The following is a 17,155-nucleotide window of genomic DNA, read 5'->3' as shown; positions in this document are numbered from 1 at the left end:
GAGGCGTTTTCTATTTATCTCTCAACTATATCCATATTATTACCAGGTACTGTTTTTTAAACAGTCTCAAAGGTAATATTTACATAAAAAAAGAAGGTGTTTTTCAATTGTAGATTTGTTTATCACAATTCTATCAGACAGTTTTATACAGGGGGACTTGCACTTTGGCTTTGGAAATTGTATGTTGTTTTATGCTGGTTCTGCGATGGTCTGGGGCACCCATTTTCAGCCTTAGCATATCTGTTTTTCATCCCTTTTTTAAAATCATGAAAAGAGCAATATTAATATTTACACATAGATGCTCCCATATTGACAGTGAGTTATAAGACCCAGTCGAGTCCAGGGAACTCGTTATACCTATCAATACTTAGGCCACTTCTGCTAGGACATACAGTACTTGCACTCTGATCCTGAATAATAGTATATTTATTAGTATTGCAGCCTGCTACAGAAAGGAGTTGTATCTCACCCAAGGAACCGCTAGTAATTGATTAAGGTGCAACAGCCTGCTACAGAAAGGATTTGTGTCTGTCTCAAGAGACGTCTAGTAGCAACCTAAGGACCTATAGTCTGCATCAGGAAAGTGCCTATTGCAGCTTTCCAAATCTCAGAGAGCATGGAAGTACAACATTTGTCTGTGGGGAGTGGGAGTTGTGTATTTCTGTTTATTCACATTTTGCGTCTTTGTCTTTAGCAGATTCAGAAAATGGGAACTAGTGGCGATGAGTGTGCAATATGAAAAGGCTTTTACAAAGCTGGTAGGTCTGGCTTGAATGTGCAGTTAAAAGTCAGCCCTATGCCAATGTTTGTTTCTATAAAAGCAGGACCTATTGGCTTTGTCAAGTCTTATTTTTGAATTACTTTGAGTGAGTTATTCAGAGGAACATAAAACAGTTTGTGGTTTCATATAAAAATTAAACCTGGTACTTATGTACAAAAAAAGCACATGTGTGCAAAAAAAGCAAGATTCAAATGTATGCACACATGCACAACTGCTTAGTTGTAAAAGGTTCCTTGTCATATAGCACCGTCTGTCTGTACTTTTACTATTGTCAGCCGCATTTGGTGCTCTGGGATTTTACATATATACTAGAAGCAAAAATAAAAATTAGAAACAAAACGAGGAACGTTTGGTAGCTAAATATCCATTACCGCCTGCAATTTTAACACATGACATAGACCACTTGAACATAATTGAAAGGAATATAAAAAGAACATACTGTTCATTTTGATAATGTTGAACACTGACTTGATTCTTCTTTGACAAAGTACTCGCTGCGTGTCCCAGACTATAAACAACTAAGTTATTTCAGTTCCATTGCTCTTTTTGAACATTTTTGTACCCTGTGTTTGTTTATCAGTACAGGGTGGAAGCATCTGCTGTACTACATTACTGCAACAAGATGTGCAGAACACAAGAGACTCATTGAAACTTGGATAGGCAACCCCTACCCAATTCAAATGATTTCTGTAAAAGTTTCATTTGTTTACAATGTTGGAGCAATGAAAACATGAACAAAACTAAGCTTAATTTTGTACTGAAGCTAATCCACATGCCTGAAGCACACCCCTCAACCAACTGCAAAGCCAGCAATTCCACTTGCAACACTAGTTGCCACATTGTTATTCCTCTGAGAGGATTTGGCATATCGCCACCAGATGCTTTTATAAAACCAAACCTAACAATGTGATTAATGGAGAATTTGGATGTTAATTAGAAACCCTTTTTTAATTTTGAAATTATTAATGGGGAATGGGTGACTTAAAGGATGTCACTCGCAGTTTCAGGCAGCTGTCAGTGATGATAGTTTAATCACAGAAAACAACTCAGCTTCGCCCAGGTCCAGTAACACTTGTACAGATTATTCGCAGGAATCTCTTAATATGAAGGTGAATTCATTGGTCGAAGGAAGTTCAGCTAGTGGACTCTAATTCTTATTAACAATCTTCTCCAGAAATTGTAGAACGTTTAGTGTCTCATTTTCATGGTTCTCCTACCTCTTTAACATGCCACCTGGTCAAGAAAGCCATAGCTACATACCTCATATTTTGGAATCTACAGTACCACTGCAATAAAATGTTCTCTGTTGATTCTCAAGCTAAGACTGCACTCTATAAAATATGTAAAATAAAGATTGTCCACTAGAAGCTGAATGGCACATTTTGAATTGAGATTGATATTCTAAAACAATTAGGAACTGAATTATTTACTCTGCTGATTATTTGCACATGATTTGTAAATACCAATGTGAGGTGCATCTCACTTCAACCACATCTACGACCAGTTACCATAAACTACAAGTACCTAATACTATCTTGCAATGGAAAACTGCTAAATAAAAATGTAATTTCTAATATGCTTTCTCCTGAAAATAACTGCTGCAGTCATGTGGCAATATTGAATGTTCCATCCAGGGACGTAGCCTGGTCAGTAAGATATGAGGGGTGTGGGCTTCAAATTTGTCATGAATCACACTGGTTAAAATACATTATACGAGAAGCAGGGCAGGAGGGGGCCTTCAGGAGCAGCAGTAGGGGAGAGGAGTGCGGATTGTGAGGGTTACTGGTAACTCAATGTTTTATAAAATAACCATTTTTAAGACCTTTGAAATTGTGTGTGTTTGTGTCTGCATGTGTATGTAAAAATTCCAAGTGAAATCTGACAAACACCTTATCATACCCGACTTAAAGCACCTATGCCCAACAATTTACTACAGAATGTATGTATTGGGGGGTGTAGCACCCCTAGCGCCCCCCGAAGCTACGCCCCTGGTTCCATCCTCCAGCATAAACACTGGGCACCATGCTGCCTGTGCCAGGTTAGACCACACAATTGTTTTACCTAAGACAGTTGTCCTCCTGCTTATCACAGGTGTAGTCATGCTGCTATCAGTAATGCAATGGAGTAATACAATCAAAAATGCCACAGTTGACTAAACTTCCATCTCCCATAATTATCAGTAATCCGGTTGTCTTATATTGTTGCTGCGGGTTACCCCACACATATATGTGAGGTTCCACTGTCAAAACACTCCAGAGTTAAATCACTAACAAACAACTGTATTCTTAGAACATATAATCTTCACTCTTCGTCACTAACTTTCAGAGCAGGTAGCTCTATTCGAATTCAAACACTTGCTAAATGACATCAAAGCTAGCCATCTTCAATGTGTCTTTGAGTACTTCATGACGTGTTAAAATAGACTCTCATCTTAAAAATGCATGCTCAGGTACCTTTGGTAATTTCATCTTGTTGACTTAAACCCATTCATTCTTATTGAACATGGAAGACAAACAAGTGACTTTTCAGTCTATATTGGCTCAAGATTCGACTAATGTAATGCCATCTCTTTAGGGTAAAAGCAACACTACTTCATTGTCCTAAACCTTTCAAAATTATGTCACCAGAATTGTTACCGCGTCATCCCTTTTTAAGAGGTGAAACCTATTTTAACTCATTTACTTCGTCCCCCCCCTCCCTGATTTGGGAGAGAATTACTTTTTAAGTACTTTGCTTAGTCCATAAATGCTTGATTGACACCGTTCCTTACTTTCTCACATAAACAAAATCAGCAAATACCACCCATCTGGATGTCTGTGATACATGCATCAACGCCTACTAAAACACCTACTAAAAGATTGCTACTTTTAGTAAATCGTGACTTTGTGCAAAGCTTTCTTGATACTTGCCCCCACAATTTCCTAAATCTAAATATCAGGAGTATTATTAATTCACTCTGTCTTTTCAGGAAGACACTTAGGGACATATTTAACAATATGTTACGCAGCACAGATCAGCAAGTCACCTTGCTGCGCTGCCTGACAGGGAAAGCGCAGGTATGCACCGTATTTAACACAATACGGCGCATTCCTGCCTTTTCCCAGCACTGGTGCACAATGTGCTGCAGGCACTCTTGCATCATGGTGCCAGGTTACCTGTGTTGTAAGCAGGATTGTTTTTGTGCAGGAAGGGATATTTCTCCTCATTATGGCTCCTGTGTGCCGCAGTTTAGGCGAATTCCCAGGTCTATCACTTATGGCAAATCTGAGAATGCATCAAAATCCATACGTTTTGAATGGGAACACCCATGCACTATCCATGGAACACCTCCCAGAGGCAGAGTAATCAATGCAGCAGTTTGTGCTTTGTTGTGTTACGTTGGATTTATCAAGCCACTTAGGGTCACACAAGGTGGCTTTGCGTAGCTTGATAAATTGCATTTAAGGGTTGCATCACGTATGTGCACCACTGCGCGGGCAAAAGTGATGTAACCATTTCATGAATATGGCCCTAAAGACCTTGCTCTTCTTGCAGGAGTTAGCTTGCTTCCCACCCTCTGGCGCCAAGAGACATATAGTTGGAAGAGCACTAACAGTAACATTGACAAATGACACAGTCATGCCCCAAAATATATTCTTAGGTTCATAGACATTACAAATTGTGCACCTTTCTAGAATGCTGTTCCTCAGCATTACCATTCACCTTATATCCAGTCAGACATAGTGATCCACACATCTGTAATGCAGAAGAAAATTCTGTTCATGATTAGACACGTTTGATTATCCATTACATGCAAATCCCCTTCAGACATCATGAACAATCCTCCCTAACCTTTGATAAGTTGCCAAAAATGTAAAAGAGAAAAATTACAAATTTAGATTTTTTTTTTAAAGATATTTTTATTGGCATTTCTTAGTATATATTACATCACATAGCAAAGAAATGAAATTTCTTGTTACATTGTCAAAGGACACATAAAATGCAGAATTTGTTAACCATATATAATGTATGGAGATGATGTAGCTGTAGGAAAACATGACGATAAAAGGGGCCACTTCCATTGGTCGTTGACTCTCCCATTTTTGACCCTGAGGGGCTGTATCTCTGGACAGCTAATTGCCTTAGGAAATACTGTGACATGTGCAGTGTCCCATTCACTCTGGGGCTCTTACGATTGGGAGAAAGATACCCTATTGCCATTTAATGGACCCTCTTTCTAAGGCATCGCAGGTGTATAGCCAAATAGACATGAACTAAGAAAAGGAACTCAAAACTAACATAGGTTAGGGGATCCAAGGCATGCAACATAGTAAGATAGGAGACTAGAGGTGGCGTAGGGACAGTCAGTACCATAAGGTGTGTCCGGGTCAGGAAAGGTCCAACCCACCCTCTTAGTCAATCGTGCCATATCACAGCACTCGGAGGGGTGTAAGGAAGAACGTGAAAAGTAGGGGGAAAGGGGCGGCAAGGTGGTTATCCTCGCCACTGCTGGCCACCGTAGACCGTCACATTCTAGCGTCGTTATGTCCAACATCACAGTCCCTAGAGGACCCACTGTCATCATCAGCGCTATTGGTGTGGCTCGGGAGGTCCCAAGCAATTACGGCATCCCTCCAGAGGTCTGCAATTGGGTGCTGAAGTAAACTCTTTTACTCTTCCCCATAGAGGGCTCTACCCTCGGATTTGGCCCACCTAGACACCTCTTGCGTCCAGGTAGTAATCTGAGGACCTGTGGCCAATTTCCACATCAGTGCAATCCTTCTCTTGGCCAACGTCAAGGCAAGGTCTATAAGCAGGTTCCCCAACTTGTGGTTAGGTGGTCCGAGGAAGAGGCCAAGTAAACAGACCTTGACTGTGAGAGTTAGTGTATGGCCTAGCATGGAACTAATCTTATAAAGCACTGCCTGCCAAAAGCCCTTTAGTCTCCCACAGCTCCAAGACATATGGAAGAAGTCTGAATCCAGTTGATTACATTTCGGGCAGCTCCTCGCCTCTCCCCCAAAGGCTGCATAAAGATGGTGAGGAGTCATGTAGGACGTTTGGACTTAATTAAATTGAATGTATTTTAGGCGGGTATTACAAGATACTTTCCTCTGGTATTGTAGCACTCCACTTCATTCCACATCAGTGAGTTATTTGTCCAACAGATTCGCCAATTTACCCCTCAGTTTCAATTATGTGGTTAGGGACATTTCAAGAAGGGATGCATAGAACCATTTAATTTGGTGACCTGCAGTACCCAGTGTGATTAGGGAGTGGCGCACCGAATGTGTTGCTGGTTCGTCTCTATTCATACCCATAATCGTCCAAACGTTCGTACTAGCACCTCGTATATGATAAACTGTCCTGGGGAAAGTCTGCTCCCATCAACCAGTTCTGAAAAGGGGAGTAAAAGTTTGTCCTGGTAGCAATCTCCAACCATATCTCCTTCCAGAGACCCAATTGCTCTGCCACCGAGATCGACTGTGGCTCTCCATAGGGCAGCCCCACCAAAGGCAGCACCAGGGAGTAGCGCACCCTCGGGAGATGCGTCATGCAGCGCCGCCAACTTTGCAATGTCGTAGTTTGAAGTATCGAAACGCATGGGATCTTAGTGGTCCACTTCAGGAGTTTGGCCAGTAGGAAACGTGGGTGCTGCCCTTGTTCCATCAGCTAGGTCCCTTCTTGGTTTACCTCCTCTAACCATTGGGCCACCCACTGCAATTGCACTGCCAATTGATAACATTCGTAGTCCGGCACCTCCAGCCCTCCCTGTCTCGTAGGTGGTTATAAGATTTGTAACGCCACCCTTTGCCCCCCCATCTAAGATCTCGGACCAGTGCATCCAGTGGGCTGAACCATCTCCCGGCCATAAGCACAAAATACAAGAGGCGAGGTAACATGACCATCTTGGACAAGGAAACTCTGGCCATCAAGGAAAGTCTCAGGGAGCTCCAAAAACTGACACTAGATCGGAGCGATCAAAGAGCCTTATCTAAACTGCCCTCCTTCAAATCCTCCAGTGAGTGGAAGATTCAAATAACCAGATATTTAAATGTGTCGGGTCCAATTATGCTCCACAGGAAGCTCCTGCGGTCTAGAAAGGGGACCGCCCACCAGGAACAGGTATGTTTTACGCTGGTTAACCTAAAGACCTGATAATGCTCTGAAGGCCTCCAGTACATTGAAGGCAGTGTCCGCTCCCCTCACAGAGTCTCCCAAGTAGATCCCTCGGTCGTCCGCATGGAGGGAGATAGTATGAGTTCTCCCACCGAGTGTCAAGCCTAGGCTCTCACTCCCATGCCGGCACAGCGCAGCTAACAGCTCCATTGACAATGTGAACAGCAGTGGAGACAAGGAACATCCTTACGTGTACCACTTGTTATCACATATTGCGGTGAGATAGTCTTGCCCATCTTGACTCGTGCTGTGGGGTGGGTATACAACAACTTTAACCATTTTACTCATTCTGGTCCTAGTCCCAGTCTCTGCAGGACCTCAAGTAAATAGTCCCAACCCACAGTATTGAACGCCTTTTCCTGATATACAGAAAAAAGGGCAGTCTGCAGGTTAGCTTTGGCGTCCGGGTGTACTAGGTATTACGGGAGGGGATGAACCCATTCTGGCCAGGGTGGATCAATTGTTTCATATGCCGGAGCAGTCTAAGTGCCAGGATTTTACTTAAAATCTTAAAGTCAGTGTTTAGGATGGACAGAGGTCTAAAGTCTTTCACCCCAACATCCGGGCCAGATGCTTTAGGGAATGAGATCCCTAATGCATTTTGTGTGGAGTCGAGTAAACATCTCCACCATAGAGCCTCCGCGTACATGTTCCACAGGAGTGGGGCTAGACCATATACATATTTTACGTAGAACTCAGTTGGAAGGCCATCTGGGCCTGGTGTCTTACCACCAGCCATTGAGGCTATGGCCCCCGGACTTCCTGTATAGTAACGGAGACCACCCAGTTCTTCTGCAGTATGATCATCCACAACTTGGAGACACAGCTGGGCCAAGAAAGCATGAAGCTCCTCCGGGGGGCAGTATTCAACTGTTCGTAGTAATTCTGGAAAGGACTATTAATCTTACCCGAGTCATATTCAAGTGTGTCTGATATAGTCTTAATGCGGGTAATTGGGGAACCTTGGATCTCCGGTTTTATAAGCCACGCTAGGAGGTGACTGGCCCTTCCCGCCTTGCTCTGCACTCTGTCCATGTACACCCTGTAGTCATGCGATCGAAGTCGCTTGAGGGCCTCATCAGTTTTAGTGTGGCAAGCAGTCGAGTATGTGCCTGTACCCCCATTTCTTGTACATCATCCAGTGCACGCAATTCCCCTTCTATGGCCAGTAACTCCCCTTGTAGTTCCCTCTGGATCCCAATTGTCTGTCCCATACAGTGCCTTCTCACTACCACCTTAAAAGCCTCCCATTCTATCAGTGCTGAGGACGAGTGTGCGTTGTCAACAAAATTCTGAACTACTAGGGTTTGCAGAGATTCTGCAAATGGAGCATCATCCAAGGACTGTGGATTAAGTCTCTAATTTGGGATTGGAGGTCTTTGCCTACAGGGTTGGTACAAGAGGGGACTATGGTCCGAGAATGTCCTACCCAGGGATTCTGTATGCCTGATAGCACCGCTAATACCTGGGGAGCACCAGAATGCATCTAATCTCGTGTGTAGTTGGTGTATATGGGAATAGAAGGAATATTTACGTTCCTCCACATGTTAAAGCCTCCAGATGTCTTGTAGTTCCCAATGAGCGATTCACTCCTGCAACCCCCCACTGTCCTATATGCCTCTGCCCCGGAGAAGGAAGGGTGGGTGCGATCCAACATGACAACAGCCAAATAGTTGAAGTACCCCCCCTCAAAATCACCTGCCCATTTTAATGTAGGCTAAGCAAGCCGAGAGAGAAGTCATATATGCCATTTTGTCTTTACTTGGATGCATATAAAAATCCTAGTGCGATCTCTTGGCCCAGTAACCCGCTCACCAAAATTACATATCTACCCTCTTTGTCAATGGAGGCGTGTTTCCTCGAAGGGGACCCCTGGAAGAATCTAGATCAAAGCCCCCCAGGCATAAGCTGAGAAGGTGGTAGCCAATATCGGCCCTCTCCATCTCCTACGTAATTTTCAACTTCCCCTTGGGTGAGGTGTGTCTCCTGTAGCAGCGCTATTTGAACACCCAGGCATTTCAAATAGTTGTGTACGTTGTGACGTTTGGACATTGACTCCATTCCCCTAATATTCCATGTGAGAAGATTCAGGTCCTGATATTGTGTTGGCATCGCAAAGTGTTCCAATCACCCCCCCCTCTCCCACATCCACCACTCCGCCCATCATGGTAGAAACATATAGCAAGGTGTCCCCGTCTGCATGTAAATCTAAACAAAGCAAACATAAGATGTCTCAATGGTAAATAACTCCCCAACCCCAGAGCATACTGGCAACTGCCATTGCCCAAACTTGAAATGTATTTTCATGAGCACATATAAAGGCCCAAGTCTATCAAAGCCAAGGCCTTCAGGGGGTTCGTGGTCCCACACTTGGGTGCACTGTGGTGTGCAGTGCAGTGGTAAATGGATCATCTTGTTGCAGAGTGGTGCCTATTGCACCGGCCTCGGTTTTGCTCCAGCTCAGGTAGGTCGAGTGGTACAGCCAAGTATGTGAGGCCCCCCAGAAGAATCAAGGGCACCAGCTCACAGGGAGAGGGCAAAGTTGATATAATCTCATCTGCCGTCCTCAGGGTCACCACCGTCAGGACGAGGCTAGCGTTGCTGGTGGAGTCCATGTCTGATCTTCCAGTTCCCTTCAAGGAGCGCAAACTCGCCTCCAACGGTGAGCCACCCTCCCGGGCGATCTCGGCCACCGCCTGCAATGATGCCGCTCTTTCTCGTTCCGTTTGTGATGGACGCGGTTTCTTTGATGTGGGACGTTCGATTCTTCATTTAGAGCGCTTCTTGAGCTTATGGCCATCGGTATTTTGGAGGAGCTTTTGTGCTAACTGGGGGGTCTCAGTTCGATATGCCCCTATCCAGTCCCAGGCTTCCTTAGGGTCATTGCAGAGTACTGAAGGCCTTCTTCTCTGAAAGTTCTCTTTACCTCAAAAAAAGAGACCAGTTTCCGTTGGACCTCCAGAGCGTAGTCCGGGAATATTGAGACCCTGCTGTTATCTATCAGAAAGGGGCCATCTGTCTGAACTTTCTGCAACAGGATATCTCTGTCTCTATAGTGCAAGCAGCCTGGTCACCACTGCTCTTGGAGGATGGTCAGGCGCCAGTTGCCGGGCCGGGAACCGATGCGCCCACTCAAGGGTGTAGAGCGAAGTCAGGACCCCCGGTGCCACCACCATGCGGAGCCATGGCTCCAAGTATGCCACCATATAATCTTTCTCAATCCCTACCAGCAGGCCAAGTATGCAGATATTGTTCCACCGTTGATGACCCTCTCCATCTTCGGTCCTACGCTCTAGGGACCAGACCCTATCTGTGAGCTCCGTCACCTGCTACGTGAGCACCCTGTGTGCTGGGGACAGCTCCTCGAGTCCCTCCTCCACCACTTTCACTCTTTTGTTTAATTTTTGGTGTTTCGCACGAAGAAGCATCAGACCGACAGACACTGTACTGATGTCCTGGTGTAGTGTTGATTTAGTGTCTGAAATGGCTTCAAGTATCTTAGTTAATTGTTGTTGAATGAGGTCTGTCTGCGGCTGGGTCTCCATTTTGTCCTGTGACTGCTCCTGTATCTCTTCCTCCCGCTCTGGGGAAGACCCTGTGTGCTTTGCCCTTGCCTTCCCCATTGCCGCGACAGCAGCGCAGAGAAGTCCACGCGCATGCCCAAATGGCATAGGGCCAGTCACCTGAGGGTCTAGGAATAGCTGCACACAGTACATCTTTGTTATTATTATCATTTTTTATTTTTTGTTATGTTATTATCATTTATTTTGCGCACAAATGCTCCAGCTAAGCTCTTTCCTGTGTGGGTCCGCCCAGGCAATCAATGATGGCAGTCAGGCTCCACAAGCCAGAGGGGAAGCTCCGCCCGCATGTACATAGCCAGATGGCCCCAGCTGCATGTCCCGTCTGCCACAAGGGGGGATAAGGGCAAGCAGGCAATGTCAGGCCACCTGCCCCCACTTTCGTCTACCTTGGTTCAGTATGTGCTCACTGCCGATCCCCACCACCTGAGCGGCACCACACCAACAGCGTGTTCTCTACTGTCCAGCAGCAATGTTCACTCTGTCCGTGGTCACTTGAATCATGGCTGGCAGACAGTCCACTGGAAGGCCAGCACCACAGCGGCAAATCACCACCCTCCCACATGGCCACTTAGCAAGCTGGGCCCAGGGGGTACACACCGTCCAGCACCCTGTCGTCCTCAGCACCAGTCCATTCCCATATTTTACATCCTGGCCCCCAGGGGCCTCCTATGGGTCTCACAGCCCTCCCTCCACCACCTCCTATGCAGTGGCTGCAGTGTCCATGACCCCTTGTGCGTCAACTGGTCTCATGGGCACAATGAAGTGGGATTGAGAGGTGGGCGGCTCCCCGAAATTAATGACTCACCCCAGCAGCCACGTTCCAATCACCCCAATCGTTCCAGGTGCGGCCTCCTCTCCACTGCCAGGGCAGGGCCAGTACGCACCCCCCCTAACCCCTCCCCCTCTTGGCAGACACTGGACCCCAACCAGGTCCCAAAAACACCGCACTTGCCCTTACTAGGCCTCGGTCAGTGACGAGTGCCCCTCCGCTCCGACTGCCCCTCCGCTGCGACTCAGCCAACGTCATGCGTCACAGGCCCAACCACTCTCCCGGCAAAGGCTTTCCTAGGCTTGGCGACGTTTACTGCGGTGGCTCTGAGCCTCGCTGATGCTTCCCCGACGCTGCTCGGCGTAGATCGTCAGGCAGTGCAGGTCAACAGGGTGAGTCTGCCGACACACTTCCAGGCCTCAGCGGCCCCGCAGCAGCTCCAGAGAACTGCCCCAGGGCACGCCCACCACCCACAGGGCTCGATTCAGAGGTCTCAGGCCGGTTCAGCCCCTAACCGCAGCCTCGCAGCTCCAGGCGCAGTAGGGCCCCTCAAGACACCGCAACCTCCTTGGCGGCAACCCTTCGAGGATGATCTGGTCTTCCCAGGTCATGAAGGCTGGAGCCGGCACTGATATCTGCTGGATAAATGGCAGGCCAGTGCGGAGCTCGTCGCTCACGTGTCCGCCATCTTCGGCTGGCGATATTACAAGTTTAGATATCTGAAATATTTCACATTTTAGAATGGATACCGAATGCCACATTGCAATAGGATATCTCATAATAATAGATATTGAACGTGTGATAGAACATCTTGTGTTATCATATATTGCGCAGCATTTTGTAGATATACAGTTTTTTGCTAGTGTGAAAACTAAATAAACAGAACTGCTGCTTACCTGTTTTTGCTAACTCATTATTGGGCTCATATTTTTCAATTAGCTGCTGAACTTGCTCCTGTTTCAGAAAGGGATACAGAATTTCATTTAACCGTGGGTCTCGTTGTTTACAATTAATAAACTCCATCATCTGGTCAACGGTGAGGCATGGTTTACTTTTGGCACCACTGCAGAAAAAAGAATATATTAAAAGTAAGTTAAATGGGAATCCTATTACTTTAGTGTAATTGCATAGAATTAGGGCCATGTATTCTCTTGTTCAAATGCCAAGACACTGTGCACAAATATTTAATATCAATTTAAAGACACCGTCATACATTATAATAATTGCACCCCACCACATTGCAGAAATTATGTTGCCCTCATTCCCAAATGTGCAAACCATGTTTTTTTAGAGAGCAGTGGGTTTTCATTGATGAGGTATTTCACAGCCCCCTCTGACAACAAAGTGCTAATATTAATTACACAACTGTATTTCCTGAAAAAAACAGACTTCCCTACTGTGAACCAAAACTTTGGATGTCATTAAAAAAAAAAAAATTGTCTCGATGGTTCATTCAATAAGCTAAAAAATATTAAATCCAACTTTTTCAATGATGACTTTTAAACTAAGATTGAGAAAGTAGAAGTTAAATACCCTTCTTGCTATCACTTATTGCAAACAATGCTTTTTTCAAGCAACCTTCTTTTACGCATTCCTCAACTACTATTGTATTTGAGCTTGTAAAGCGCACTGCTACCCGTCCGTAGGTTTCCTGGCGCTGTATAACCCTGGGGAACCCGTCCTGGCTTTCCCTGTGGGATGGTCCCTGCTGGGAGTCCCCAAGGTGGAGCCAGGCATCCCCGGAATTGATGGGGCCGTTGTGGAGATTAGGCAAGCTAATGCCCAGAGTTGCCGAGTGGAACCACTGATTAGAGTAAGCACCAAAGCGAGAATTATCGAGTCCGCTGACCCAAGTCCACGACCCTGCCGTGTCGGGAATTGAACCCTGGTCCCGGGCCAACTTCTGCTCCTGGGTCTGCTGCCTCTAACCAGTGAGCCACACTACTCCACTCAACTCAACTACTATTGTAAAGAACACACACATGGAAACCTCAAAAACTTTTTTATGGGATAATCTATCTATTTAATGTGTTCTCCTTGTTTAGTTGCTCTGTATATCTGGTATGTTGAATACTGTTGAGACTGAGGCCCAGGCACATGTAATTTTAAAAGTATACACATTTTGTTCTTTAAATAATTCTCATGCCCACCTTTGTGAATACGCCATCTTCGCAGAGGTTTCCTGCAAGGATGACTCCTCCATTGGAGCGGAAGAGGATCGCCCCATTTAGAACCCCCCCTAAGACCCCAGAGATGACAAATAAAATGGTAATTTATTACCATTTTATTTGTAATGCATCAGGACGTGGCGGGTCGCTGTTGAATGACAGAAGCAGGGCGGAGGGTGGCCTGTCTGTGCACTGTTTAACGTAGGCATGTCATTTTTGGCCACACATGTGCACTGTAAACGTTTCAAACCCAGCTGGTTTAAGGCAGCTGGGTTACAGCAAGTGCTTGCCTCCAGGTCGCTGGTGAGCGCTGAGTGAGGCCGCTTCCTTTAATCAGGGCACTGCTCTCTTGCTGCATGAGAGTAGCACCAGGATTGGTCAAGGGAGTTGCTGCTCCCTGTTCCAGTTCCTGCGAAAGATTAGGTCCGGACCATAAAGTGTTTTTTATGCATTATTTGTGTTTACATTTTTCTAAATGTACTATCTGTGCGTGCGCGCCCGACCCCCACCCACTCAGTAGATGCCAGCCACCACTGGCATCCTGCAAAGCTGACCAGACTACAGATGTGGACAATAGAGACAAGAACACTGAGTCATCTGTCATTACGACTATAATATATATTTTAGACTGCATATTATGCTGGTGACGCATAACACATATCTACACCTCTGTAAAATATAATATGGCATTAAACAGATAACTTATATTGGATCACCCAGAAATTCCAGAAAATTAGTCAAAAGACAATGGCAAAGTAAGATTTCATTTACCAATGTGCTCACAAGACATAATGAAATAAAGGTGCTATTTATTGAGAGCACCCTAATGCTTTGAGCTGTCTCCTGGTGCTATTGACAAATAAAAGAGGCTTGTTTTGCTGAACAGAACCCCTTTTAGTAACCTCATCAGGATGAAATGTTGAGTGAACCCACTAGAATATGAACCTTAGATCGTAGGGTTCCTGCAGAGGATCCGTTAGTCCACTCCAGGCAGAATCCTTTATAACTATTTTCATGTAAAGTGCGTTTCAGTTTCTGACTGGAATCATGCTCACTACAAACTTCATATCCATTCTGCTCTCCTGCGGTCACTTCATAGGGCTCTGACAGAAAACACAACATTGGTATGAAGGGCTGTTAGTGCCCTGTATGAGCAAATCCGCAGGCTACACACGTTTAAATCAGACACATAATAAGTGATAACATGAATAGTTGCAAATAGTCTAGACAACTGGCAATCACTGTGGGCAGCATTCCAACCCATTGTTACCCTCACACTTTGCCACACTAGACAGAGGCCCACCTCATGCAAAGAAGTATTGACTCTGCTTATCATGGGCACAGCCCACATCGAACTGCAAGGTGGTACCTTGGGATACAAGCAACACCAGACCAGTTTCGCCCTCATCATTCCTTGACTGTAAGGTATAGCTTGGATCCTGTAGCACAGTGATCAGAAGACCCATATCTAGGTATACTCTTTGCCATTTAAGGAGTTGCGTTAAACACACAAAAGGAGATGGGAAGAATGATAAATCAGTGGTAATCTCTCTGGGTAGCAGGCCAGCCCATTGCTTTGCCCTCACTGTTGCAATTTAGACAGATGCCAATCATATGCTCCTCATGGAAAACAGTCCATTCCAACCTGCCATAGGATCCAGCTATACAACACAGACAAGGTCTAACATGACTGAAACCGGTCTTAGGTTTCTAGTACTTGGCACCTAAGGTAGGAGAGCTCCCATTAAAGACCAGGTCGATAATTATCTGCATTATATGGGACTTTGTCTAGAGTTTAGGGGAAGTGGAGGGAGAAGCAATGAAGAGATAAGGTTTCATCAATTTGGATGTTTGGTGAATGGAACTCTGGGGAGAACTAATGATGCAAGTCACATTCCTAGATTAAGAGCATCATTAGGAGCTATAAATTGTCTCCTGTTTTCAGGAACATCTGCCTTCATTAGTCTTATCTAAAACTGTAGAGTCAGATTCTCCTCTTGTGGGTTGAGCAGGCATGTTAGTCCCCTCTCCTGAAAATTAGCTTGCCTTCTGAAGGAATGTTCTAGTAGAAGCCTACACATTTTGGAATGGAGAAGAAACTGCTTACAGAAAGGAGGAGCAAGACCTGTGGAAAATTATTTATTAAAAGCCTAAAAACCGACTACCCAATGGGACATGATCGAATAGAACATGCAAAGTGCTTACTGGATTTTGCAAGTTACCCTTACATTTTTTTAATTTTAATGGCATAGAGAACCTCTGTTTCAAGCAAGGAAATCAAAGCAAGCCTAGCTACTTTACCGCCACAAAGTTCCAACTATAAGAAATAGGGTAAATAGTCATATTATCGAGTTTGTTTTTCCGACTTGCACCAATATCGAGTGCAAAATATCGGGATACCAAAATATTGACGGCCAGAATATCGTGGTAAAGAATATCGAGTCTAAGGTAAGTAATATCGTTTTTAATAATATTGAAGTCATTAATATCGTTGTAAAAAATGTTGACGACATTGATATAGTTGGCAAAAATATCGTTGTTAAAAATATCATTTTTTTAGTTAGTTTTATGTATTTTAGTATATATTTTAAATGTATGTGTTTTATTTTTACTAAATTTTGCGTTTTAGTCCCTACGGTTGTATTCGTTAGAGTGGGAATAGTAATTGTTACCCCTCCGTTACCCAACACTTTCCTTACTGTTGCACTCACTGGAGTGGGAATAGTAAATTATCCCCCTCCAATATCCAACACTTTCCCTATTGTTGCACTTGCTGGAGTGGGAATAGTAATGTATTCACCTCCCCTATCCAACATTTTCCCTACTGTTGCACTTAATGTAGTGCAAACTGTAGCTTTAAAAACTAAGAAATATTTTAATAATTTAGTTTATATTTTTTATATAGATATATTTTATTTTTAAATGTTACAGGTGTAGGAATATATATTTTATGAAACAATTTTCAATATATTTCTAACATTTTAAAATGTATTAAAATAATTATTTATTAATTATTATTAAGTAAATATATATATTCCATTTCATTAATGTATGTTTAATTTATTTTAACATTACTTTTATTATTTATAATTGTTAACATTTTCTATTAATTCTAAAAATAAATTAAGTTATATCTATTATTTAATTTATTTTATATTATTTTTGATACATTTAAAAAAACATATTTTTAACTTTGAGATTTTTAACAATGAGATTTTATTTCTCGATATTTTAGTACTTACCATTTTGAAGATAGGATGTCGATATTTTTGACATCGCTATTTATGTCCTGATATTTGAGAACACAATATTTTGTCAGTCGATATTTTCTCAGTGATCCAAGAAATTGCTACATTCGGGGGTCGATTCCGATTCGGTAAAATCCCCTACGAATCGCATTTTTCCCGTACGAATTGTACACCTTCAATGTCTCCGTACGTACGATGAAGTACAATCGGAACCCAAAGCAAATCTCCGAACGAATCGTACGAAAGACCATGCGACTTAAAAATACGTACAAATCGCATTCGGAACACGCAGTACGCGACGTCTGTACGGATTGAAGCAGCTTTTCATGAACCAGCAAGTACGATTCGTTACGACAACACTCCGTACGACTCTTTTTCTACAGGAGTTTAAACCGTCCGTAAAAGCATATTTTGACTCGAACCGTGTGCGAAACGGACCTTCCCTG

The 17,155-nt window shown here is 44.0% G+C and overlaps 1 protein-coding gene across 2 annotated transcripts in view; it reads right to left on the bottom strand.

Moving 5' to 3' along the window:
• The window catches only part of PLCB1 (phospholipase C beta 1), a 2,228,480-nt gene that overhangs the window by 1,059,214 nt on the left and 1,152,111 nt on the right, over positions 1-17,155 (bottom strand). For both annotated transcript variants that reach the window (XM_078649524.1, XM_078649525.1), the window contains exon 9: positions 12,190-12,356. In XM_078649524.1, coding sequence (XP_078505650.1) covers positions 12,190-12,356 — 167 coding nt within the window. The remainder of the gene's footprint in view (positions 1-12,189; positions 12,357-17,155) is intronic.

This window comes from Lissotriton helveticus, chromosome 6 (genome assembly GCF_964261635.1).
Source record: "Lissotriton helveticus chromosome 6, aLisHel1.1, whole genome shotgun sequence".
NCBI lineage: Eukaryota > Metazoa > Chordata > Amphibia > Caudata > Salamandridae > Lissotriton > Lissotriton helveticus.
This window is presented reverse-complemented; position numbering and strand designations above follow the sequence as displayed.